This window comes from Phascolarctos cinereus, unplaced genomic scaffold, assembly GCF_003287225.1.
Source record: "Phascolarctos cinereus isolate Bilbo 61053 unplaced genomic scaffold, phaCin_HiC Scaffold_5;HRSCAF=322, whole genome shotgun sequence".
Taxonomy (NCBI): Eukaryota; Metazoa; Chordata; class Mammalia; order Diprotodontia; family Phascolarctidae; genus Phascolarctos; species Phascolarctos cinereus.
This window is the reverse complement of record NW_027555958.1, coordinates 236,612,440-236,639,705: the sequence shown is the minus strand read 5'-3', so window position 1 is coordinate 236,639,705 and position 27,266 is coordinate 236,612,440. Positions and strand designations below refer to the sequence as shown.

The window sequence follows — 27,266 nt, the reverse complement described above, 5'->3', positions numbered from 1 at the left end:
AACCTCTGGGAAGAGGTGAGCAGGGACAAGCAAGGAGTCATTTTCACAAAATCTCAGAAAGTTAGGCTAGAATCTACCCAGTTAAGAATGGCCTCATTTGGCTGGGGGGGGGGTGGTGGGGAGGTGGAGGAAACACTACTGTGGCACAATCTGCAAGATACTACACGCTACACTTTTTAGAAGGATTATTGGAGCTATTAAAATACAGTCAAAACTCACCCAGACTAAATAGGATTTAGAGAAAAATCTGAATTCAATAATTTCAGAGACAGAACATCCTAGTGAAATAAGCCCTAGCTGTGATGTCAGAGGATCCGGCTCACGTCCTATCTCTGACTCTAGCTGCGTAATTTTCAGTTACGACCTCCCTGGACCACAGTTTCTGCATCTGTAAAATGATGAGACAGTAACTATCTACGATCCTATGTGTTTTTAAAAATGCAAGTAAAATTATTTTCAAGTATAATAATACATCACCAACCAGCATATGAGCCTCCACTCCCTGCACTGATTTTAAGAGAAAATGGCAAAACACACACACACAGAGGAATATTTTTTAACAAATAAAACTTCTAGAATTAGTTCATATTCGTCTTTATTTCAAACATCTTTTACATCTCTAGTTTACAGCACTATTCCTTAACCAGACACTTTTATTTTAGTTAGAAGGTATCTTGGAAGATCACAAGGTTAAGCTAGAAGGGACATCTTAGACACCTAGGACTACCCCCCCATTTGAACAGAGGAAACTAAGACCTGAGATTCAATTGTGTTCACCATTCTCTACTTTGAGGCAAAAAAAGGTCTAATTCATCTTACAAATAATTTTCAACAAGGTTTGCAATGAAGAGGGATGTTAAGTTATTCTCCAGAAAATGCAGTCAACCAGAAAAATAGGCTCTTCTTAATAAGCAAGTTGGCTGAGACTTCATTGCAGTAAATAAAAAGCAATAATAATGAAAAAATAAAAATTTACAACTGGCCTATGTTACATAATAACACTTCAAATAAAAATCCTTTTAGATTCTGTATGAATCAATGGCCTCTACTGAAGTCCTATTCCAATAGCTCATCGTGCCATGAGAATGACCATTGGTCCTTAAAGACTGCGCCAGCTGAAGACAAGGTACAGCAGATCTTACTGTGCTCTAAGGGTTTCATGTGTAAGGCCCAAATGATGAACTGAATATGTCTCGCGTGAGGACCACCTAAGTCTGAAGAGGCCTATCAATTTAGAGTTGGTCCCTAGATGACTTTTTTTTTTGTCCATAACTTCTCAAATTAAGTAATAGGGCACAGAAAAAGTTGCGATTTGCATTGCAGTGGGAATACCCACATGACTAAAATCAGGCTTCCTTAAAGTATTAAATTATAAGCTAATTACTGGACCTAGAAATTGAAGGCATCTTTAATTTCTTGAGTCCCTGACTTGAAAAAATTTCTAACTTTGTACTAAGGCCATAGGACTTATATTTGAAAGCCATATAATCCAATACCCTTATTTGAAAGAGAGACAACTGATAAATAGGCAGATTCCACTTACTTATAAATATGACCCAGAGAAAGCAATTATTTTAAATTTTTTACTTAGCAGGAATCCCATATACCGAGACTGGATTGTCACAGGATTTAAACTAATATTGCAAAAAAGGAATCATTATGAAAGAAGATATTGCTATCTCCATCATGAAAGAAAATATTACTGGTATGATGAAGGCAAAGAGCTGAAGAGACTGTTTATTCCAAAGATTACAGTAAACCAGGGCTACCCCAGGAAGCCCGCATCACAGTCCCTTAGCCCATATGTCCAGTGAGTCTGGAATGCTGCTACCAGGGCTACCCTCTGCATACATGCTACACTTTAATAACCCTTTATAAAAAATTACCAATATTGACACGCTTCCATTCCTCCCCACCACATGCCACCAGCACTTTTCTCTCTTCTCTTCTCCTTTCCCCAAGTGACAAATGAAGAACAGAAGGAAAGAGGAAAGATAGTTACAGGTGAAGGATGCTTGTACCTGGGATGGTGGGTAATTACTAAAAAGACCACTATTCCCTTCTTTTTACAATGTGCCAAAATTGATGCACAGATGGGGAAGTGACTTGGCCATGATTTAATAGAGTATGCCATGGCAGAAAGCACAATGGCCTTAAAATCAGAAGATCTAGTTAAGGCCTCTTTTTATGACCCTGAAGAAATCACTTTCCCTCTCTGGGCCTTAGTTTCCCTATTTACAAAATAAAGGGTTAACTAGACCAGAGGTTCTCAAAGTGTGACATGAGAATCTTTCAGGGGGCCCACAGGATCAAAACTATTTTCAGGATAATACTAAGACATTTTAATTTCTAACACAGTAAATATTGATAGGTATAATCCACATAAATAAAAGTTCTTTGGAAGGTCCCCAATCATTTTAGGACAGTAAAAGGGGTCCAAAGGCCAAAAAGTTTGAGAACCACTGGTCTCTACACAATTCCTTAGGTCCCACCAATCTAGAACATTCTGCGATATTCAATACCATTAGTAATAGAAAAGCAAAATACAATTTTCACCTTGTCTTTGAGGATGAAATATTTAAAAGAAGCCTATGATTCTCACAGTGCTGAAAATGTGAATTTATTGTCAGACTGATAAGATTTTTTAATAGGAAGCACTTCATGTGAAGGAATGAATCATTATTTCAAATTAGTTAAATACTTTACAATGCAACTCCCACCCTGTCCCTCTAAAATTGGTCTGTGTAAATATTAGAATAAGTCTTTGTTGAAGATGTAATTTTTGGAAAAGACACCAGATCAATTGCAATACTGGATTTTAGTGACTCTCAGAAAAAAAATATTAAAGAAGGAAATGCAAACAAAGACACTGGTACGACAACAGGAGACATGGGAAAGGAGAAGGGGAAGGATGGATAAGAGAACAGAGTTCAGAGAACAAAAAGTTGACACTCATGGACACAGGACTGCCCCCCCAGTGTACCTACATATTGATTTTAGTCCAGCCCAGCCCCGGGGAGTGGGGCTAAGTAGTCCAAGAACACTGAGGTGGCAGAAAACTCAGGAGAACAAGGACTACCCCACAGCCAGGGGGCGAAACTGTAATTCTCGCTCAAACTGTTCTGCAGTCAGGGTTCCCTGGATGGGTTCACAGCCACGGTTGAACACAGAATAAGCACTCTTTTCTCCTTTCTTCTTTTCTCCAGGGCTACGGGTGCCGACATACATCCAATAAAACAAGGACAGAACAAAATAAACCAGGCCAAACTCTAGTTCTACAAACAGTCCCAGTAAGACCAACCAGAGAGCCACCTTCAAGAATGTAACATTTGTGAGGAAGGACTGGTCCCATCGTGATGGAGAAATAGCTGTTGGATTCTGTAAAGGATTTCCTTGAGTCTGAAATGTTTCCTAGGAAATAATCAAACAGAAACAAGAATCAAAGGTAATGGAGCTGACAAACAGAAACCAAAATGGCAGTTATCATTTCTTTCCAAAGGGTGCTGGCTCATCAGTTTCTATTTCCTCATCCTAGCCTCTAAAATAATCAACCTCAAAGAGCTCAGGTCTGCTACTCACGAGTTCTTCTTTTTAATTGAATCAAAACTGATTAACATTTAGTGGGATGGGACCCAGTAAAAACCTTATGTTATCATTATCATCAAAATAACTAGTAGTTATATAGTGACTACCATTCATTATCTACCACCCAATCAAAATTCTGGTAGCTATTATCTACAGAACCCCAGATCACTCCCCTTCCTTCCTCAATAAATTTGATACCTGGCTCAAAATTTTCCTCTCCTCTCCAACACCTACCCTCCTACTAGGGGGCTTCAACATACGTAGTGATTCTCCCTCAAATACCTTAACCACTCAGTCCCTCAACCTATTCACCGCCCATGAATTACTCTTCCACACCATTTTCACCACACAGAAAGACCGTCATATCCTTGATCTTGCCGTGACTCACAAATGTACTATCTCTATGTTCAAGAATTCTGAAATTCCCTTATCTGATCATAATCTATTGGCTTTTCACCTCTCCCTCTGCCTTCCCTTACCAAACCATACTTTGCTTGTCTTCTGCACCCTCACCTCCAATTCCTTTGCCCCTCAATTCTCTACCAGGTCATCTCCCCAGCACTAGCCACTTTCTCTTCTTCTCCCTATCTTGATCCCTTAGTGAACCAATTCAATTCTACCCTGCCCTTTCTTGAATCCCTAAGCCCCCTATCATATTGTTGATTATGCCCAACCAACCCTCAGCCTTAGATCACTCCCACCATTCATCTCCTTTGCTCCTACACATGTGCTGAAAGATGGCAGAGAAAAATGTTCTGACCGGGTCCACTACAAATCTACGTTATACAACCTCAACTGGGCCCTCACTGCTGCTAGGCAATCCTACTATACCTCCCTTATCAACTCACTATCCCACTCTCCACAGTGGCTCTTCCAAACCTTTTCAATCCTCCTCAAACGTCCCATGGCTCCTCCTCCCCCACTCTCTCAGCAAAGAACCTTGTCTTATATTTTACAGAAAAAAAATGAAGCCATTCACTGTGACCTCCCTCTTATCCCCTCTTCCTTTTCTCTTATCACTCAGATGCCTTCTGCCATTATTTCTTCTTTTACCCCATCCCATATGATGGCTAACCCCTCTACTTGTTCAAGTGATACCATTCCCTCCCATCTCCTCCAACAGACTGCCCCCTTTTTCATCCCCACTCTTTCATTGATTTTCAATTTCTCCCTGTCTACTGGATCATTTCTTACTGCCTACAAACATGACCAGCTAGACCCTACATGTCTTAGTTGAAAGAGCACTGGGCCTGCAGTCAGGGAGACCCTAGTTCAAATCCAGCCTAGGACGCGTACTAGCTGTGTGTGACCCTGAGCAAATCACTTAACCTCTGTTTGCCTTAATCCACTGGAGAAGGAAATGGCAAACCATTCTAGTATCTTTGCCAAGAAAACATTATGGACAGTATGATCCACAGGGAAATAAAGAGTCAGATACGATTGAACAACACCACACAAACATGACCATGTCTTCTCCATCCTGAAAAAACCTTCACTTGATCCTTCCATCCCTGCTAATTATCTTCCTACATCTCTTCCGGCCTTTGTAGCTAAACTCCTCAAAAAGACCATTTAAAACAGGTGCCTGCACTTCCCCTCCTCTCACTACTCACTTCTTAACCCTGGCTTCTGACCCTGTCAGTCCACAAAAACTGTTCTCTCCAAAGTCACCAATGATTTCTTAGCTGCTAAATCAATGGCCATTTCTCAATCCTCATTCTCCTTGGCCTCTCATCGATATCCTCTTCTCCTAGGGTTTTCAGAACCCCATTTTCTCCCGGTTGTTCTCTGTCTCCTTCGCTGGATCCTGCTCTAGATCATACCCTTCAAACACAGGTGTCCTGCAGGGTTTTGTCCTGGGCCCTTTTCTCTTCTCCCTCTTGGTGATCTCATTGAGATTTAATTACCATTTCTATGCTGATGAATCTCAAATCTACCGTTCTTGCCCCAGACTCTCTGCTGACCTCAGATCTCACATCTCCAACTGCCTTTCAGACATCTCATACTAAATGTTCAGTAGACATCTTAAACTCAATGTGTCCAAAACAGAATTCATAAGCTTACCCCCGATACCCCACCCCTACCCCCTGCTCCTTTCCTAATACTCTAGAGGGCAACATCATCTCAGTTCCTCAGGCTTGAAACCAAGAAGTCACCCTGGATTCCTCACTCATTCCCATCCCCCACCCCACCCCCTTATCCAAGCTGTTGCTAAGGCCAGCTCTAATATGTCCCCTTCTCTCCTCTGACACTGCCACCATTCTGGTACAGGCCCTCATCACCACCTAACTGTATTATTACAATGGATTACTGGTGGGTCTGTCCGCCTCAGGTCTCTCTCCACTCCAATCAATCACTCTTCCATTCAGCCACTAGAGTAATTTTCCTAAAGTGCAGGTCTGATCAATAAACCAGTGGCTTCTTATTGCCTTTAGGATATTTAAACAAACAAACAAACAAACAAAAACACCATTTAGCATTCAAAGCCCCCCATAACCCAGGCCCCTCCTGCCTTTCCAGTTTTCTTACACCTCATTCCTGGACATCCGCTCTGATCCAGTTACACTGGCTTCCTGGTTATTCCACAAACAAGAAGCCCATTCTCTTGTCTCTGGGCATTTTCTCTGGCTGCCCCCATTCCTGGAACCCTCTCTCTCCTCCACTCTGACTATTGACACCTCCCTGGCTTCCTTTATATCTCAACTAAAATCCCGCTTTCTACAGGGAACGTTTCCCAACTCCTCTTAATTCTAATACCTATCCTCTGTTAATCATCTCCGACTTGTTCTGTATTCTGCATATAGCTTACTTTGCATGCACTTTTGTATATATTATCTGTATATGTTATTTACATGCTGTCTCCCCCGTTAGAGTATAAGCTCCTTCAGGGTAGGAACTGTCTTTTGCCTTTGTTTCTATTCCCAGGTCTTAGCACAGTGCCTGGCATACTATAGGTGCTTAATAAATATTGATTGATTGATACTATGTGCCAGACATTGTGCTGCACCCTTTTCAAAAATTATCTCATTTGACCTTCACAACAACCCTGGGAAAGAGGTGCTACTATTACTCCCATTTTACAGATGGGAAACAGCCATTAAGTGACTTGCCCAAGGTCACACAGTTGGCCTGAAGCCAGATTAGCCACTGCATCACCTAGCTGCCTTTGAGCACAGACAGACAACCAGTTAAGGGATACATTTATGTCTGACACATAAAATCTTTAATGATGGATAATTCATTACTATCAAGATGTGCATACCAACCTCATAAACTCACTCTGAGGCCTATACGGCATGTTAAAGCAATTTATCAACGGCAAACACTTTTCTAAGAACATTACTATTGTGACAGGTTAAATAAGTGTTTGTTGATTTGATTAACTTTCCCAAAGCACTGTAAAGAGCAAGCTTTAAGATGTGAACCATAAGAGGAACACAAAAAGAAGCCTATACCTTCCTTTCACATGATCCCACACAGACCCCAAATTTATAACTACTCTTTGTAGTGGCAAAGAGCTGTTATTTTCCCCCACATTTTTTCCTTCTAAGAACTCAACCATTCTCAGAGCTTAGCCAGCCTCAATTTCTCCCCCAAAACTTCACTCTTGAATTTAATAAAACAAAAACATCAAGTGCTGAGCTGGGCATTGGGAATTTAAAGACAAAAAGTAAATAGCCCTTGTTTCCAAGGACCCTTTACATGCTCCTGGAGGGTTTACACAAAAAGGGGTCTGGCATACTGTTTGGTCCATTCCTGTGAGTTCAGAGTACAAAGAACTCACTGATGCAGACAAGCAACTTGTGGATCACTTCCAGTCTTAGAGAGGTGCCGGAGATACTGAGAGGTTAAGTGATTTGCCTCTGTTCACATTAATAAGTTAATGTGTCAGAGGAACAATGTGAAGCCAGATCTTCCTAATTCCAAGGTTAGCTCTTTAGGACTAGGCCATGTTATCTCTCACACAAATGTTAAACCCAAATAAGGATTTACAAGGTGAAGTGAAGAGGAGAAGAAAGAACTCTAACAAAGGGGAGGGGGCAGGCTGGGGTAGGGAAGGGAACAAGGGAAGTAACTCACATTGCTCCCTGGAAGGAGACAGGGATTTGGGGAGGTTGAGGTGAGAAGGACTGGCTTCTTTGAGTGCACATCAAAGGAAGACGGTGTGACGAATTTGGGAAATTTGACATAGGCTGGCCAGAATGTAGAGTTCTAAAAACTCACGTTACATGACATATGTCAGAAAAGGTTAAGTTGTAGTCAGAGTATGCCAGGTTTTAAAAGTCAAGCTGAGGAGTTTGTATTTTATCCCACAGGATGTAGGAAGGAGCCGGTGAAAGTCAATGAATGAAAGCATCATGATCAGACCTGTGATTGAGGAATATTTATTTTGGTGGCTGGGATGGATTGGAGAGGTAAGAGATTAGAAGAAAGGAGAAATATTCAAAGGCTATTATAGTAGTCTGAGAGAGATGATGAGGAACTGAACATAAATGGAGAGAAAATTCCAGACGGTCAAGGGGATGTGTATGTAGTAAAGACAAGATGTGGCAACTAATTGGACATGGGGGGTAGGGATGTATCAGAAAGAGTAGAGTCTAAGCTTATAACCCCAAGATTTTTGAACCTAGTTTCTGGAGAGGATGATTGTGCCTTCAGTGGAAACTGTATTGAGTTTAGAGAACAAACAGGTTTGGACTGGGAAGATAATGAAGTCTATTTTGGAAATGTCTAGCTTGAGGTGGATGTGAGACATCCAGGATGACATGTCTAGCTAATAGATATCTACCTGGTAGCTTATGATGTAGGACTGGGAACACAGATTTGATATTCATCTTCATATAAATGATACTTGAACTTCTGGCAGCAAATGAGATCACCAACAGACAGTTTAAAGAGGAGGGCCCAAGACTGAGGCCTGGAGGATACCCACCCTAAGGTGGTGGGGAAGAGAAGGACAATGATCCACTAACATGGACTGAGGACCACTAACAAGGAAGAAAACCAGAAGAGAGCAGTGTCATGGAAGGAAGAGAAGGAGAGAGTATTCAAGAGAAAGGGGTGGTCAACCGCATCCAAGGCTGCAGAGAGGTCAAGGAAGATGACTGAGAATAAGGCCATTAGATCTAGCAGTTAAGAGAAAAATAGTAACCTAGGTGAGAAAAGTTTCACTTAAGTGGTAGGGTTTAGAAGTCACACTACAAGGGACGGAGAAATAAGTAGATGCTAAAAAAATAAAAGGAGTATAGGTGATTTTTTCCTAAGAATCTGGTAGTGAATGGAAGTCAAAATCACTCTGAGGTTATAAACCTAGTCAAATGAACTGTCTTGAACAGAAATTGGCAAGTTTGAAAAGATAGTTGAAACAGTTTTGTTTTGTTGGGGGAAGGGGAAAGGAGGGGCTGTGGATCTGGGATGTAATTAGTAATAGTATTAATTAGATTAGCTATTTTCTCCTTGTAAGAAAACTCCCTCTTATCAATAACAGATCAGTAACTGTCCTGTAGCTTAAGTCTTAAAAAGCTGCCCGTGGAATGGAAGGTTATGTAACTGACCCAGCGCAACAGAGCTGTATCCACCAAAGATGATGGATAACCACCAGCTCTTCTTGACTCCAAATCCACATTTCCAACCACTATACCAACTACTTGGTGTAGTGAAAATAACTCTTGCCTTGAGGTCAGAAGGACCTGGGTTCAAATCCTAGCTCTGACAATTACTAGTTGTCCTCCCTGGACAAGTTCTCTCTGACCTTCAGTTTCTGTATCTATAAAATGGCAATAATACTTGCATGACCTACTTCCCAGAGTGTGAGGGAGCGTTACACTTTAAGGCACTATATAAAGGTGAGTTGTTTAGCTATATTGAAATGCATAGTCTAATAACACCTACCTGGATGGCTTGCCCTCATCTCAAACAAACATCCACAACCAAACATAATATCCTTTCCCTAAAACCAGTTCTCTTCCTCTAAATGCACCCATTTCTGTCGATATTTTTCCAGTCATCCACACTTAAAGCCTTGGCAGCAGCCTGTCTCTTTTCTCACACATTTAACCAGTCATCAAGTCCTGGTGATTCTTTCTTCATAACAGCTCTCCCATGGGTCCAGTTCCATTTCCTATTACTACCACAAGGTCCTCATTACCTTTTTCAAGGACTGGTCTCTCTGTTTTCAGTCTTTGACTGCAGTCAGATTTTCCTTCCTGAAACTCCACTTTGTACAGGTCACCTTTAAAGGTGATCATCAAGTCATGTGGCAGGAACGAAGGATAATCAATAGAAAGTCTGTATGTTCCAGTGACATCCTGATGATGTTATGAGGAAGCAGGAAGGAGCCCAACACATTGGGGCAAATTTTTTCCAGGATAAAGACAAGAATAGAATGGGCAGCCAAGGAAGGTTGCAGCCTGCTTCACTGGAGCAAATATCCACATCAATGAGATCATTACAGATCCATTTAAGCACATGTGACAGATGTTGCAAATCCCAAGTCAAACACAAAATAGGACAGTTCTTGCCCTCGAGGAGCTTACATTCTATTAGGAAAATACATGTCCACACAGAGGTAAACACAACAACACAACTCATGTTTTGTCAAATGGAAATTTCCTTTTTTTGCAATTTTTCTGCTAAATTCAAAATGGAAATAGAAATTCTCTACCACCTACTGTTATTGAGAGATGCTGATTTTGCTATAAATTGTGCAGCATTAGGAAGCAGTTAAGTGTGGTTTAGTTGAAGTGGAATTGGGGGGGGGGGATAGTGAGAAGTCCTTGGTTGGCTTGCTCTCGTATACTGCTTCAAGCCTTAGTTAATGTGCTGGGTGGCAGGGCAGGCTGGATATGGTCACATGTGTTCATTCACGCAGTCAAACCCTCAATATGTAGCAGACTGTTCTGCACCTGTGGCAGGTGCTCTTCAGTAAACGTCATCATTGTTCCTAAGCCTGTTTTTCGAAATGTTTTGCACTCTGTAAATGGTAGAACCCATTACATAAATTCTCAATATGTCTTGTATACCAATTGCCCAAACAGTTTTTGACAGGTATGTGGTGAGCTAAATATAAAAGTTAAGAGACAGGACATAAGTAAACATATAACCTCCAATTTGGTTGTGAAGTGAGCAATCATGATAAGGCCTAGATCCCTGACTTGTACTACATCACCTCTGGATGTACACTACTACCTAGACTGATTCAAAGGTCTTGTCACATGCCATTGGCATTTCCAACAATAGGGAAAGAACAAAATGACAGGTCAGCAGATATTTTTACTTATCAAACCTTTAAGCCTAAACATACTGCACAATATCTAAAATGACCATCATTATCATCCCAAAATCAAGATGCAGTTTTAGCTTCCAGACTAAAAGGACAGAGCCTTCTGTTAGAGGACACCAAAAGGTTGCCACAGTCCTCTAATGTCCTTCCTGGCTCTAAATCTGTGATACTAAAATATGTTCAAAATGTGAAACTTCCCTACAGAAGCATTAAGTATGAAAAGTATCCTTAAAATATCTGTGGGGAATCTGAAAGTGACTGCTCTTTTACTATGATTAAAGCTATACTGTTGCTTTACTTGTGAATGAGACAGGAGACAGAAAAAAAATTTACATTTCAAAATACTGGCCTCAAAGAACTTATTCCAGGAAAGAAAAAGCCAACCAGTTGTTAATGTCTAAAAAATTTCTTGATAATCCTGTACATCACACTTGATTTAATGAAAAATTTTGTCAAGGTGAAAGACTGAAATGAAGTAGGTCTTGATCTAAAAAATAAATTTCTAAGAATCAGCAAGATGAAAATCAAAGAGGAGAACTTTGTGGGTTTTCCAATGAAGTAATAAAAAATACATTTTTAAAGGAGAGAATACTTGAAACTGAACAAACTACATGGTATTCATTTTTCTTTAGAAGTGAGCAAAAACTTTTTAGGAAACAAAATTAATTGACAAGCATTTATTAATAAGCACCTACTATGTGCCAGGTACTGTACTAGGTGATGAAAATACAAACATAAATGAAGCAGTCCCTACTTTTAAGGAGTTTACATTCTAATGGGAGAGAGAAGTACATAGGTAATTATATACAGAATAAATTTATAAAGAGAATAAATGCAAACCAATACAAAGCAGTTAATTACAAGGTAGTTAGGAAAGATGCAAGCAGTTGAGTGGATGAGGAAAGCTTACATTCAGGATATGGTATCTGAGTTGTATCTGGAAGAAAAAAATAGGGTTCTATGAGGAAGAGCTCAGAAGGGCATGCACTCCACGGATGGAAGATGATGCAAAGGCACAGAGACAAGAGACGGTGTACCAGTTGTGATGAGCAAAGAAAAGGCCAGTTTGGCTGAAATGCAGAGTGGTGGGTGGAGGAGAGTAACATATAATAAGGCTAGCAAGATACTGAAGTCGACTGAATGAAAGAGTGAAACAGTGGGATCTGCACTTAAGGAAAATCATTTTGGCAGCTGTATGGAAGACGGACTGGAATGAGATGAGTCTTGTGGTAGGAAGATCAATTAAGAGGCTATTGTAATAATCTAGTTAGGAGGTGATAAGGGCCTGAACTAGGATGATAGCTAAGTGAGTAGAGAGAAGGAGTAGATACAATTGACTAGACATGTGAGGTGAGAGAGACTGGGGAATCAAGGATAATGATGAGGTTACAAACCTCAGAGACTGGAAGGATGGTAGAGTTTTCAACAGACGTCCAGAACTTTAGGGGAAAGATAAATGAGTTATGTTTTAGACAAGTCGAGTTTGAAATATATTTGCGATATTCAGTTTGAAATGTCCAATAGGTAACTGATGCTGCAGGACTTAATTAAGCTCAGGGGAAAGACAGGCCTGAGTAGGTAGAAGAAATCAGAAGGAGCCCAGGTGCCAGACTTCGCCTTGTTCAGCAGCCTGAAGGCCAGAGCTAGGAAGATACCCCAAACCAAGGCAGACCTCAGCTCTTGTCCCTTTCCTCTAGGAGCAGGTAGGCCCTGAACCCAAGGAAAGGCCCATCAAGCAAGCTCTGTCTCCACAGTGGCCTCAGGATATATAGGTCACAGAGCTGGACAAATAAACCAGCCCAGATGGAAACACAGATCTAAGAACCAACTGTGTAGAGATGATAATTAAACCCATAAGAGCTAAGGAAGTCACATACAGAGAGAGTATGGAGAGAGAAGGGACTCTAGGACAGAGACTTGGGGTACAACTATAGTCAGGGGGTGTGATAATGACAACGAATCAGAAAAAGAACAGAAGAACAAAGTCAGGCAGACAGGAGGAAAACTAAGAGATGATGTCATGAAAGTACCTACAGAGGAGAAAGGATCTAGGAGGAGAGAGTGATCAGTGGTGTCAAATGAAGTAGACAGACCAAGAAGGAAGAAGAGTGAGAACAGACCACCAGATTTGGCAATGAACAGATCACTGGTGACCACAAGATGGTAGATTACAAGCCAGGACCCAACAGAACTCTCCTAACACTCCCCTCCCAACAACTTTAAAATAATGCCTCAAATCAAATTTTGGAGCAGCAGAGCCAATAAAAGGTCAGAGGAAGGCATTTATCCAGCCTAAGACAATTTAGGAGGTCACTAAACTGTTCATATCTTTTAACCCAGTGATCCTATTTACTAGGTAATAAAGCCAGAGGAGGTAAAAGACTGAAAGAAAGCCTCCATTCATAGAAGAACTTTTGTAGCAGCAAAATGCTGGCAAAAGCTGGGAAACAGGTGACCAAATTGTGGTAAACTTCATGCACCATGATGTATTGTACCATAAGAAATGACAAGGTGATGAATTTGGAGAAACAAAGAGAAGCAACAAAGAAACCAGACTTACATGAACTGATGCTGAGAGAAAGCAGAGCCAGCATAACATACACAATGGCTACAGTAATATAAACCAAAAGTACAAAAAGACATAAGAAGTCATATTAAATGCAATAACCAGCCATTTCAAAGGATGGAAGATGAAGAACACTCAGTAGAGGAGGGATGGATTATGGGTACAGAATGCTACATACATTGTCAAGTGTGATTACCATGTCAATCTTTCTTCATCATAATGGAATGCTCTTGGCTGGGGGGGGGGGAGAGAAGAAAGGTGAGAGGGTTTTTCCAGGAAATACCTGTGGTGTAAAAAACCCAAAAAGATAACAACAAAATCTTGAAAAAAAAGAAAGTCAATTAGGGAAGAATAAAGGGAATGCTTTGCACCAGTTAGACTCCGGCTGAAATTAGATACCATGAGTTTGTAGTAGACCTAATCAGCATAACTGTGTGATTTCTACTGGTATTCAGTAATGTGGGAAAAGGTGGAGGTGATTCAGAGTTAAGGATTAGGAGACTATGAACAATGGAAGGGGGCAAAAGATTCAGGTGTGGAGAAAAATGAATGGCTGAAATGGTTAATCAGAGTCAAGACTGTGAAGGGTAGAAAATGAGGCCAGAGGGATGATGAGCAGGGAGACCAGGGAGGTCTGCAGAAGTCACAATAAGAATGAAGAACAGGTTTGGAATGAGGTTTAGGGAGAAATGAATGAACAGAAAATTATGATCAGAGAGGGGAACAGAAGAGTTCAAGATACTGGAGGTGGCACAGTTTGAGGGTAACAATGACCACTCCAGTGGGTTAGTTGAGGTTAAAATGCAGGTTATAGTAGCTGAGAAAGTTAATGAAGTAGGAGGTCAGGGTGTTTAATGCATCATTAAAGTGTACGATGAAGTTACTAGGTATGACAGGTGGGGTTAAGGTAGAAAGGGAAGATGTGATGCAAGTACAGACTTTCTCGAGAAAGGAAAGAGTATGGCCTGGTGGTTAACAGATTATCACAACAAATATTTGGATCAAGTGATACGGATGGATGGAACGAATGGAGTAAGAGGGACTGAAGAATCATGGCAGCAGGCAAAAATCCTGGAAGTGGCCATGGGGAATCTTTCTCTTGGACCAATCTGTAAGGGTTCTGAGAGAAGGTGTAACACTGATGATAAGGTGTTTTATCTCACCTCACAGCCAGGCATGAAGTATATTCCAGAGATGGACGAGTTTCTATTAAGTTCAAGACGATGGAAAGATATAATGAAGATATCTAAAGATGAGGGAGGGGAATGGTGAGATGGGAGAGGGAAGCAGTGGTCCAAAGAGCACAGTGAAATGAGGAGGAAGAGGAGAAAAAAGACTGGAAAAGGGAAAGGACCGAACTGGAGAGGTATTAGAATATGCGGAATGGAAATAGGAGAAATGGGGTTTGGCCTCAGTAGGGGGGAATTGAATCAAGGGGATTAAAGAAGCAGGGGTTGAGGGTTTGCCAGCCTCAAGGGAGGTAGCAGTCAATGTATCAATGCCTTCCTTGTCCTGTGTCCAGTGATGGTAGACTATGGAAAAAAGAACACAATAAAGGCAAAAACAGGAAGTTGGGGGTGAGGACCTTAAGGAGTCATTTAGTCCCCAGGAGAGAAGGGAAGCTGAGGGAATTCCTGTACATGTTAATGAAGGTCTTGTTCTGTTATTTATTTGCTACTTTGTAGTATTATTTACCTTTTTTATGCTTCTTGTTACCACAAGTAGATTATAACTCTCTCAAAGGTAGGGAGCATGTTAATACCTAGTATAATCCCTAATACATAGCAGGTGTGATCAAATACATCCCTATCATAAGCCAAAAGGAAACATAATAAAAATTACCCTTTTATTGTTAAAAAAAAAGGTAGGTAATAAATTATAATAATAAATAAATTAATAATATTGATGATCCATAAGTTTAAGATAATTCCAGGTAGAGGAAGAAGAAAATTAGGAAAAAAAAAACCCTCAAATCACCTTTTATGCAATTTTAAAGACAGATGATGCTCAATCTCCTTGCAACATTTAATAACTTTCCTACCCCAAGGTTTTTCAAGATAGTTCTACATTCTCTGCTTTCTGAAGGTACAAAGAATAAAACTGCATGTTTTTTTCACCTACACCACTAGCCTTGTCATTGAGAGAAATAATGCTTTACTTTTGTTAAGTCTAATTTTGCTTCACATAATCTAGGACGCACTAAAAAAAAGTAATGGAGAACGCTTCATATCAATAACTAACTGAAAAGAAGTCATTACAAAAGGAAGGCTCAGGAAATCTATGACAAGCTACGGTGTTCTATGGAAACTGCAAAATAGAGATGGATTGCAAATTAGAAGGGAAAGAAAAGGATTTAAATGAGAATTTTCACACCAGAGCAAATGATAAGTCACTGAAAAGGAACTGGGAACAGATTCCCTTATGAAAATGCAGCACTAATAATGACCAACCTGATAGCCAGCATTTTCCACTACCTCTTGTGTCACACTATCAGTATCTGGGTTTTTAATAATGGAGGCTTTTTCAGAGTTGGGTCTCTATATCTGTCTGACTCAATGATCTCATAATCCTTTGGCCACAAGACAAACACCCAAGGAACTGACTGTGCTATTAAAAGTTTGGTTTTCAACTATGCAGGATCAAGAACAAAATTACTCAGGAAATTGTAAGCAATTGTTTGCTAAAAAGAGCTCTAATCGACAATAAACCTCACAAAAGAAAATTAGAAAAAAAAATACATAAGAGGAAAATAGATTGTTTTGACCGTTCCCTGCTGAACCTTTTTTGCTACTTTCTGGATTGCACACAGAACAAGCAGTACCCTGAAATGTCACACTCAATCAAAAACTGAATAATGCTCCCTCAAGTTCTCCCTGACAAAAAAAAAATATATATATATATATATATATATTTCCCTAAAATCAGATTTTTACAATACTGTGTGTCTAATGCTATGGGAAACATTGTTAAAAGACAAAGGGAAAATGCACATTTGTTCTTTGATGCTTTTAAAAAAGCAAATTTTTAGGTCTTACTAAAATGGGAGGGGGAGAAGCAGCTACCTTTCAAATCTTAAGTTCTACTGAATATAAAATATTATACTTTCATGTTTTTCAGCAATAATGCTTGCTATTGATTATCGCTCCTCCTCAGCCTCCTTTGCTGGATCCTCATCCAGATCATGTCCTCTAACCACAGGAGTCCCTGTCCTGAGCCCCCTTTCTCTTTTCTTCTCTTCTCCCTCAATAATACTTTACTTGGTAATCTCATCAGTTCCCAAGGATTTAATTATCATCTCTATGCTGATGATTCTCAAATCTACCTTTCCTGCTGACCTCCAATCTTACCTCTCCAATTGTCTTTCACTGTTGTTTCAGAATTTTCAGTCATGTCTAACTCTTTGTAACCCTATTTGGGGTTTTCTTGGCAAAGATACTGGAGTGGTTTGCCATTTCCTTTTCCAGCTCATTTCACAGATGAGGAAACTGAGGCAAACAGGGTTAAGTGACCTGCCTAGAGTCACACAGCTAGTAAGTATTTGAGGCCAGATTTGAACTGATGAAGATGAGTCTTCCTGATTCCTGGCCCAGCACTCTATCCACTTCAACACCTAGCTTGCCCATAATTGCCTTTCAGACATCTCCAACTGGAGGTCCAACAGACATTTTAAACTCAACATGTCCAAAACTGAACTCATGATCTTTTTCCCAAACCCTCCTACCTTCTCTATTATCATAGAGGGTAACACCATCCTCCCAGTCTCTCCAGCTCATAACATAGGTGTCATCCTTCCACTCCTCACTATTTCTCATCCTGCTCCCTTACTTCATATCCAATCTGTTAAGAAGACCTGTCAATTTCACCTCTCCTCCGACACTACCACCACTCTAGTGCAGGCCCTCATCATCTCATGCCTGGACTATTGCAATAGCCTGCTGGAGGGTCTACCTGCCTCAAGTCTTTCCTCACTCCAATCCATCCTCCATTCAGCCACTAAAATGATTTTCCTAAAAGGCAGGTCTGACCATGTTACCCTCAACCCCTTAAATAAACTTCTTTTCACCTCCCGGATCAAATAAAAAATCCTCTGCTTGGCATTCAAATCCTTTCGTAACCTAATCACCTCCATCCTTTCTGTCTTCTTACACCTTACTCCACAACACATAACTCTTCGATCCAATGACAATGGCCTTCTGGCTGTTCCATGAACAAGCTATCCCACACATCTCTCATCTCTAGGCATTTTCTCTGGCTGCCCCCCATGCTTGGAACACTCTCTTGGTTTCCTTTAAGTCCCAACTAAAATCACACCTTCTATAGGAAGATTTCCCCAAACCCTATTAATTCTAGTACCTCTATCATTTATGTTATTCCCTCTGTTAATTATCTCCTATTTATACTGTATACAACTTACTTTGTACATATTTGCATGCTGTCTCACCCATTAAATTGTAAGGTCCTTGAAAGGCAGGGACTGTGTTTTGCCTCTTTTTGTAACCCCAGCATTTAGCACAGTGCCCAGCACACAGTAGGTGCCTAATAAATGTTTACTGACTAATAAAGAACATAAATGGAATGGTTTGACTCAAAGTCCATCCACAACACTGGTGGTATTATTTAATTTACTTTCACCAAGGAGACTTTATCTTTGGAGATTGGAGGGGAGGGTGTGTGTGTGTGTGTGTGTGTGTGGCTGGGTGTGTGTGTGGGGGGACAGTTATCCTTACTTACACTACCTATAATAGGGTGGTTGTGAAGAAAACTGCTTTGTCAAGTTTGGAGTGCTATGTAAAATACATTATTATTTAAAATGCTGACATATTAATTAAAAACACTGGGTGTCCCCCCCCCCCCATGAACACTGTAATTCTGGCTTAAAAGTCATGGAAGCACACAGCATTCACTAGCTACTCCTTGCCACTGAAGTGTTTTGGAATATCTAAATCCTGTCTCTAAAGCAGATTATTTTGGAAGAAGCAGTAGCCTTGATATCAGCAGACCTTTGTTAGACTCCTGGCTCTGCCACTTACTTATTAGTTGTATGACTAAAGGCAAATCACTTAATCTCTTGGAGATTCAGTTTTCTGCAAAATGAGGAGATTGGATAAGAGTGTTCAAGGTCCTTCCTAACTCTGGGCATTCTGAAATGGATTTGTCTCAAACAGGGATCAAATTAAGTCTAATAATAACAGCTAACATTTATATAGTGCTTATTATGCGTTGGGCACTGTGCTAATTGCTTTACAATTATTATCATTTGATCCTCACTTTAGTCCAGGGAAGCAGGTGCTACTACTATCCCCACTGAGGATGGATGAGGAAACTGTGGCACACAGAAGGTTAAGTGATTTGCCCAGGGTCACACTGCTGGGAAGGGTCTAATGTCAAATTCGAACTCAGGTTTTCCTGACTCCAGGCCCCCTGCTCTCTCCACTGCACCACCTGGCTGCCCCATTAGTTACTTTGACACTATTTTATCATCTTCCATTGACTGAGTTTGCAGCTCACACATTTTTAAGCCAAGCACCCTAAAAATGGCCAGAATGCCACTAAACGAATCTTAAACATGACAACTTGCCCGGAAGAGGAAAAAACTCCAATGATGCTTTCTCCACAAGTCCCATTTCCCTCTCTATTCTTTAGCATTGAGATAGAAGCCCTCCCTACAAAGAACTGGAAAAGGGGAGTGACTTCACTTTTCAATGCTGGATGCACCACCAGGGGCTGATGGGGGCAATGCCCAGCATCAAGTGCATCCTCATGGAAGGGGAAGATCTAGATCTTGCCTTCTCACAGCCCCCAGCCGCAGCAGGGCAGAACTGTTCCTTCCTTCCAAGACAACGTGACAGCGTCATCTAGACAGGGGCGGGGACGTCTAAACCAATCACGAGGCAGGGGCGGAGTCATCCTCCCCAAAGAGGGCGGAGCTTATGCTGGCGTAATTGGGAGGAGGGCGGGGCTTCCCTCAGTAGTGTCCCCATCTCACCTTAATTCTACTGCCTGGACCCCCCTGCTCCTGGGATGGCATTGGGGGCGCTGCCACGTCGTCCCCCGGTGTTTTTCCGCTCCTCCCTGAGCTGTTGGGCCCTCCCTCTAGCTCGGCTCGCTTCCGAGAGGCCCGGAACGCCGCTAATCGTTGCTCCATGGAACAAACCCCTCGGGAGGCCAGCGCGAGCGTCTTCCTCGTGACCTCTTGACCTCGTTTGGACCTTGTGAGCGCGCGCCGGCTACTCTAGACCCCCTTTTCCAACTTCCGCGCCGACGCACTGACAACTTTCAGGAGCGTAGGCAGTCGAGCGCATGCGCAGAAGGGGAGGACTTGGATGGCTGAGGCTAGAAGGCTGAGCCAGGCTTTTCAAGGTCACGTGGTACCATGAGGCGTGCACTGCCAGTCTAGCCAAAGGACCTTAGTTCGAAACCCAGTCCTTCCAGTGTTCTTGGCAAACTTAAGCTCACCAGCCTTAGTTTCCTCAAGGATCCAGAGCTATAATCCCAAAATCAAATATTACCCTCAGACTTCATATGCAACTCACTATGCTATATGACATATTTGTGTTTTAGACCCTAAGCTTCAAGAAGACAGGTTTCTCTCTCCTGAGATACAGTAGAGCTTAAAATAAATCTTTGTTGAATTCACAGAATGTAGGTGTTAGAATTGGAAGGGACCCCAGGGATCATTTTAGCTAAACTCTGCATTGTACATCTTAAGAAAATGGAGGCCAAGAGAGAAAAGTTAATTTACCTACAGTCACATGACTAATAATGAATTTGTTGGATTAAATACAGACTAGGGATTTCATGCCCTGCCCCCATTCTGGACCTTGATAAGAATGATGTCTTTCCATCAGAGCTGATTGTGGATTGTAGCTGCCTGTGCTACTAAATATAGTCAATTTCCTGGATTCACTCAGCCAGTCAGGAAACCTAATGATAGCATGTCAAGACTGTGATATTCCATGCATATGTTAACTAACTTCTACTTTCCCACCCTCACCAAAAATAATAGGAAATAAAAAAGTAAAAGTACACCCCCCCAATCTCCCATTTAAATTTAAGCTCCTTGAGGGCAGGGACTATTTTTTATTTTTAATTGTATCCCCACCATTTAATTTAATGCCGGATACATAGTAAATGCTTAATAAATACTTGTTGACTGAACTCAAAAATACACATTTGGCTTGGCCCACAAGTCTTCATCTGAAACCACAAAAGACAGCCTCTTTCTTTGCAGAAAGGAGATATATGTAGCTTCTGCTCTTAGCATTTGACCTAATGGAGTTAAAGCACACACCCAAGTCTGCACTAACTCCAATCTCTTCCATAAAAAGGATTATCAACATTTTATGTAGCAGAGGAGCAGGACTTTGATTTATGGAACTGGGAAAAATCTAGAACAGATGGTGTAATAGGATCACTATCTACTAAGGTTGTCTTCTCTCTCCATGATGTGAGTTAGGCTAGTTTTCCCCCCAAAGGTAAAAAAACTGTTCCTGAAACCTGGTTGGGTCAGGGGGCTAAGGCACCTGCCCTGATGCAGCTTCCTGTGTGGCCTTGGGAGGAAGGCAGATGTCTGTTGTTTGGCGTTTGCTTGTAGTAAATTACAGGAAGATAAACAAAGTCATCATTCCCATCACTATAGCTGTTTCTGACCTCATCAATGTTGTAGACCAGGTAGCCCAGGCCCAGGATGAGTGGTAATGGGTAACATTACCCAACCAATGATTTTTTCTCTACCCCTGTGGTTGACTTATTAATAAGAATTAAAGGGAAGCTAGGTGGTGCAGTGGATATGAGTTAGGCACAAGAAACTTCTACTGTTAATTGGAAGTGGTGCATTCAAAATTGTGCTTGCCCCAATTGCTTCTGTCTTAGTAGTATGCTCCGAAAACATGTTGCAATTATGCCAAAGACTGAAGCCTCCACTTCAGGCCTTGGAAATCCTCTTTCCTCTGCTAGCCCAATATGTAACATGCCCCCCCCCAAAAAAAAAACTACCATAAGGTGACATGACATCCTGAGAAATGCCATTTTGCTTGGTTTACCAATGATTTCCAACCTTTATGAGGCACAAGTAACTGGATTTCAGTAGCCACTAACCTGGTAACAGGGATCACCTGTTCTTAGAAACACCTCCCATTGGAGGCTGGATTTGAAAAAGCCTTGAAGGGATGAGGAAGAAAAGGTCTTCATCTTTACTAATTCCTGCACCGACCAAGTGCTTTAGGGCTTAGAAAGAACAGGACTGAACAGTCAAAGGCACACTCACCTTTGGGGTCAGAACCAGTGGAGGAATTTTGTCAGTGCCATCTACTACATATGGTTGTTTGTGGCACCTACCAAAGTTGTGAAATGCTTGCTGATGAATCAAACTACCAGGTCGGAGCTGTTACAAGAACAGCAGAGGTTGGGAAGTGGGACTGTTGCCAATTTGGACATTGGGATGGTGATGTCATGTTGGGCTGGGTGCAGGACTATGTATGTTTCCCCTAACAAAGGCTGAAGTAGATTGTTCCAGTTAGAGTACCCATATAACCAAAATGACCCTCAATCTGTCACCAGCTGGCAAAATGCCCACTGACTCTATCTCAGAGCAAGAGGTTTTATCCTTGCTAGTCAGCAGCTGTCATCAACCAGTCTGCCCAAATCAGAGGTACAACCTCCCAACAGCCACGTCTGTGATGAACCAGTGCCACCGCAGGAAGGAGAAGGGCTCTCTGGTCTAGTGCTATCTCTTGAATCCAATCTCCAGGAAGATTTACCTGATGAGAATGGCCTGTTTTTGGACATAGTTCTGCCTTTCATTGTTCCTTCCCAGCAGAGTTGCCTGGACCTCAAGGTCTTTGCCCTATTAATAATGAGCTCTATATGCTCTGAAGAAGTAGGTCAGGTCCCCCTCAATTTCCAGGCTTCCTTTTCTCTGTGAAGATTTAAGCAATTCTTTCCCAGAGAAGGCTTGGGAGACCAAAGAATGGTACTATTAGTAGGTGACTTCTTTTCTGTTATAACAACATGGAAGAAGTAAAACTATCATTATATAACTGTGTTAAATGTGTATTTACTTGGAAAAAAAAGTTGATCTCCTAGATTGACTTGGCAGTAATTCTGAGTCAAGGGGAGGGAGGGAGAATCCTAGTTTAGACATGGTGGAGGCTGGGGTATAGCTCCTCCTCATAGGCCTCTAGGAAACAAATATTTGGTATCATCCCTGAAATGTGGTTCCCAGAAAGTGAAAGATTTTGAAGAGTGAGGCAGAGGAGACTAAGCAAATAGCAATGCCTCAGAATTAGCTTAAAATCATGGGACATGTTGCATATATCCATGCGCGTGTCCACGTTGCATACAGGAGGCTTATGATCTCGTAGGCACTTTACTACAGATGACCCTGATGGATGATGAAGAATTGAGTGTGCTAGAAATGTCATTATCCATGCTGTGGCTTTGTCCCTGGTGCTGTAGCTGATCTCATATCAAGAGGCCCACTGCAAACCAAAAAGATTGTACATTGCTTACCGCCCACATAGACCAGATCATTGAGACTCAGGATTCAGGTGGCTCTGAGGAGGCCCTGATGGGAAGGAAGCATCACAGTACCTCTGCAAAGGGGAGCAAGGGTGTGCTGAAGCCAGTTCGAACTGCATCCTGAGATGTTAATTGTTCAGTTTTAATTTGTTAAGTTTTCAGCGAGTATTTGCACTTCAGGAATGGGCAAATGCTATAAATCAAAACTTGATTTATTATTCTCATGATTGTCCAGACTTTAGAAAGTGATGCAGAAAATAATAATGCAGCTCGAATTTAAAAGTGCTACGCATAGTGTTTCTTCTGAGAGCTGGTTGATAAACATTCACTAGCAAACAGTAGGCTTAAGTATTAGCCTTCCAAGTGACTATACAAGTAATGATAATTTACTGGATTCTATTCTAATCAGTCTATGATTCTTTTATGCTTATTCCTGTTTCTAAGTAGGAATAAACGACCTGTTCTGTATATGATTCATGTTCATGCATTGTGTACCTTTTTTTACTTTTTCTTCTTGCTGGGGAAAACCTAGATTATTAGCCCATAACCATTTTTTCTGTAATTATCAGCTCTATAAGTAACAAGTTTTCTCCAGAATCTGAAGCAAGGGGTGAACTGTGGGGAGGTAGGTAAAGTCCTTGATAAGCTAATTCCTCTGTTTCAGGAAATCTGAAAGCTATGAACCTCGCATACAAATCACGTGGCTGGGTATAGAGCAAGGTATCCCAAGCCCCTTTGAATCCCAGCAGTAGTTGCTTCTTTCTTCTATACTAAATAAAGAACCAATTTTGCTAATTTATATTATAAATATAAATTATGAGCTGCGTATTCTCACCTGTAAAAAAAAAAATTGGGGAGTTTGATTAGTTAACATTTGATGCCAAAGTCATCTACTGCATCTTGGGCCATCCACAGTTGTCCTGACTTTTGGCTTGACACTGGACTCAGGAAGAAAGAGTGAGGTTGTACAGCTCTGCCTCACTTCAGTCCAAGGCACTTGCAAGTCAAGAGATCACCCTTGATGTCAATGCTCTTCTTAGAAAACGAAGGACAAACAACACCCTTCAAAGTACTAAGATCCTATCCTAACAAAGTACTAACATCCTATCCCCTTGGAGGGGAGAAGGGGCAAGGTGGAAATCAAGCGCATATGATGTAGCATCGAAGAGGAGAACGTAGTCTTAATCTGTGTTCTACCTCTGAGGGCAGGACTAGGGCATTTCATTCAGGCAGATTTCAGCTTAATAAAAGGAAAAACTTCTTAACTGAGAGATCCATCAAAATGAGCCACCTTAATAAAAATTGCAGTCCATGTTTTTGGAAGTATTTAAGTAGAGTGGATAACCAACCATTTCTCCTCCTGGCCCCTATTCCTGGCTTCTGGAATTCAAAATCATGTCCCTACCTTACCCTGGAACTACCCTCAATGCCTCAGAGTCTCCTTGCCCTGGAACATCCAACTATCCCTGAAGTCTTCTCAACTTGGAATGAACATCCCTCTGTTAAGAACTGCTCCCTTCTCTCACTGGTGAGTTCCTTCTTGGAGCCTCCATTTTGTGAGAGGGGCCCAGGCTGGCCTTCTTTCCCTTCCAGGTCCTGATCCTGGCTTTTGGACTTCAAAAGCATACCCCTGCCCTGGATATCTTCACTTCCTACTCCCTTCTCTCTCTCCTTTACCCGTACTTTTTAGCTCTCTTTTGTGTCTTTTCTTGCCCCATTAGAATGTAAGTCTTTGAGAGCAGGGACTTGTCAATCTTTTTTGCTTGTCTTTGTATACAAAGCACTTAGCATAATGCCTGGCACATGTAGTAAATACTTGATGTTTGTTTTCTTCCTTCAAGGATATTTTCTTCCTCCCATCCTATCAACAATGGAGATTTCTGCAGTCAGTAGGAGGTTAGACTGGATTCAGTTCAATTCAAGGAACTGGACAAGAGCCTACCATGTCAGGTACCTACACTGAGAGACTTAAAGAATGATGATAGGGTTTCTGAGAGGTTATGATCAGTAATAACTGATGTAAGCTGCAGTGTCACTCGATCTAGAACTAGGCAGACTTCCTTTATTTAGACTTAATTACTTTACCCTGTTATTTTATTTCTAAATGTGTATATTCTCCTTTCCTTTGTTTAAAATATATATGCACAGATATATGATGTCCCAAAAGTCTCAGAGCATTTACCAATTTGGCTCTAAAGTTTGCAAAGCACCTTTATGCATTATCTCCTTAATTTAGTCTCACCGCAGCCTGCCAAGAAAGCACCACAGCCATGAAGAAGAAAGAAGTCCATGGCAGGCATGGAGCAGAATTTATGCAAATACACAGAAAGGTATTTCCCACTGAGGTGGGAAGGGGGATGTTGTTTGGGGAGCAGGTAAGAATCCAGTTTGGATGGAAATATAGAGTACGAAAAAGAAAATAGTATGAAATAAAGCTCCAAAGATAAATTACAGCCAGATTGTGAATGAAGGGCCTTAAAATTCATGCTGAGGAGTTTGCATTTTATCCTAGGCAAAGTTTTTTGAGCAGGGGAGAGACATGGTCAGACTTGTCCCTTAAGATGATTTCCAAGGTGGGGCAGCTGTGTGTCACACTAGATAAAGCTCTGGCCTTAGAGTCAGGAGGACCTGAGTTCAAATTTTGCCTCAGACACTTGAAACTTACTAGCTGTGTGACTCTGGGCAAGTCACTTAACTCCGATTGCCTCACCCCCCACCCCCAAAAAAAGATGATTTCCATGGAGATACCTTTATGAGAGATTTTTGGCAATACCTTCATAGGGAATTTTGAGCTGCTTGGGATATGGGACTTTAGAAGAACATTGGCATTGGGTCTGAGAAAGGAATGACATAGAAGATACCAAGATGGTATTTGCTGATGTTGAAGGAAATATGCTTTCATTAACTAAATATATATTTGTTTGCTAGGCACATTACAAATATTATACCATTTGATACTTAGAACAACCCTGGGAGGTAGATAGTAATCTCTTATCCACCCCATTCTTGGGGCGCCCCATGCTACACTTGGGTCCAAGCCCCCATCCAGTTGTACACTACTGCCAGGCGACCCACAGAAATCAAAACTTAAAAAAAAATTATTTCAATGCTACCAACAAAACATGACTAGTAGGGAAACCTATGCACTTACAAATCGTTGTTAATTCATCTCATCATCCAAGGGTTTTAAAGTCAAACAATTCCCCCAAGTGACTCCTGTGCCAATGAGGAAAGGGAAACAGATCCCCACATTCCGTTGTAACACAACCACAGGTAGCTCTTTACCTTGTACTCCACAGCACCTCAAATACTGACCTGAGGTGCAAAAGCCCCCCCAATCAAAGATTTTTCAGTTCCTCCTGGTAAAGAGCTCTTTTAGCTTTAGACTAAACTGTATATGGGGACACTTATTTCTAGTGTCCTTTTAGATTCATTTAATCTGGGCCTGAGGTAAATGTTATCACCCTGTTGGAATAAAGCCCTTGTCTGGGGGTACATTCATCACATCTTATGATCTATATTTTTTTCTTGCCTTACTGAGCAATCCACCTAGGTGGATCTGAAAGGACCCATCAGGCAGCAGCTGCTACATTCATCTACTTGGAATGCCTTCACATCTGCCCTGATATTATGTCCTTTCCTCAACTGAAACAACACCCTGGACACAAGACTACTGGAGATCATGTCCTTCTCCCAGTAGGGTGGGAAGTTAGGGTGGCAGGCATGGTGTAGGTGATCCACTTAACTCTGGAATTCTTCCTTGGGGTTGAACTTCCCTCACTGATGTGGCTAAAAACTCACAGAACCCCCTCATCTAGTCATCCCCAAGTGCAATTCATTATCCATCCATCCTGGTTTATACATATACATATATATGTGTATTTATATGTGTATACATGTATACATGTATACATATGTGTATACATGTATACATGTACACATGTATATATGTGTATACATGTATGTATATATATATGTATGTGTGTGTGTATATGTATGTGTATGTATACACACACTTTATAGGCTAGATGAAATGTTTGAGAGCTAAAATGCACACCTAAATAAAGTTGACCGCAGTCCTCTCTACCCCACTGGTTCTCATAAGCCAGTAGTAGAAAGTGCCTCCAACACACCCTTGGCTAAAACTCACATAAACAAAACCTCTTTATTGGGGGTAGGAGGGAGAGCATCTTCAATAAATTTTAAGAGTATAAAGGGGTCCTGAAACAGACAAAAAAATCGATAATTAAATAAGAAATACTCTGTAGGATTAACTGAACAGGAATTTTATCTTCACCTTGGTTCTTCTATAGT

The 27,266-nt window shown here is 41.2% G+C and overlaps 1 protein-coding gene across 1 annotated transcript; it reads right to left on the bottom strand.

Annotated features, from left to right (window-relative positions):
• Positions 1 to 578: 578 nt before the first annotated feature.
• Positions 579 to 19,743, bottom strand: SAYSD1 (SAYSVFN motif domain containing 1). The gene is made up of 2 exons (XM_020999495.2): positions 19,420 to 19,743; positions 579 to 3,411 (listed from the first exon to the last, which is right to left on the bottom strand). Exons 1-2 carry the CDS (start codon positions 19,576 to 19,578, stop codon positions 3,076 to 3,078), a joined length of 495 nt encoding a protein of 164 aa, XP_020855154.1. The 5' UTR covers positions 19,579 to 19,743; the 3' UTR covers positions 579 to 3,075.
• Positions 19,744 to 27,266: the final 7,523 nt, after the last annotated feature.

Coding starts and splice junctions, on each gene's coding strand:
- SAYSD1 (XM_020999495.2), bottom strand. CDS start 19,578: ATGGAGCAACGATTAGCGGCGTTCCGGGCCTCTCGGAAGCGAGCCGAG. Junction 3,412..19,419: donor GTCCAGGCAGTAGAATTAAG/GTGAGATGGGGA, acceptor ATTATTTCCTAG/GAAACATTTCAGACTCAAGG.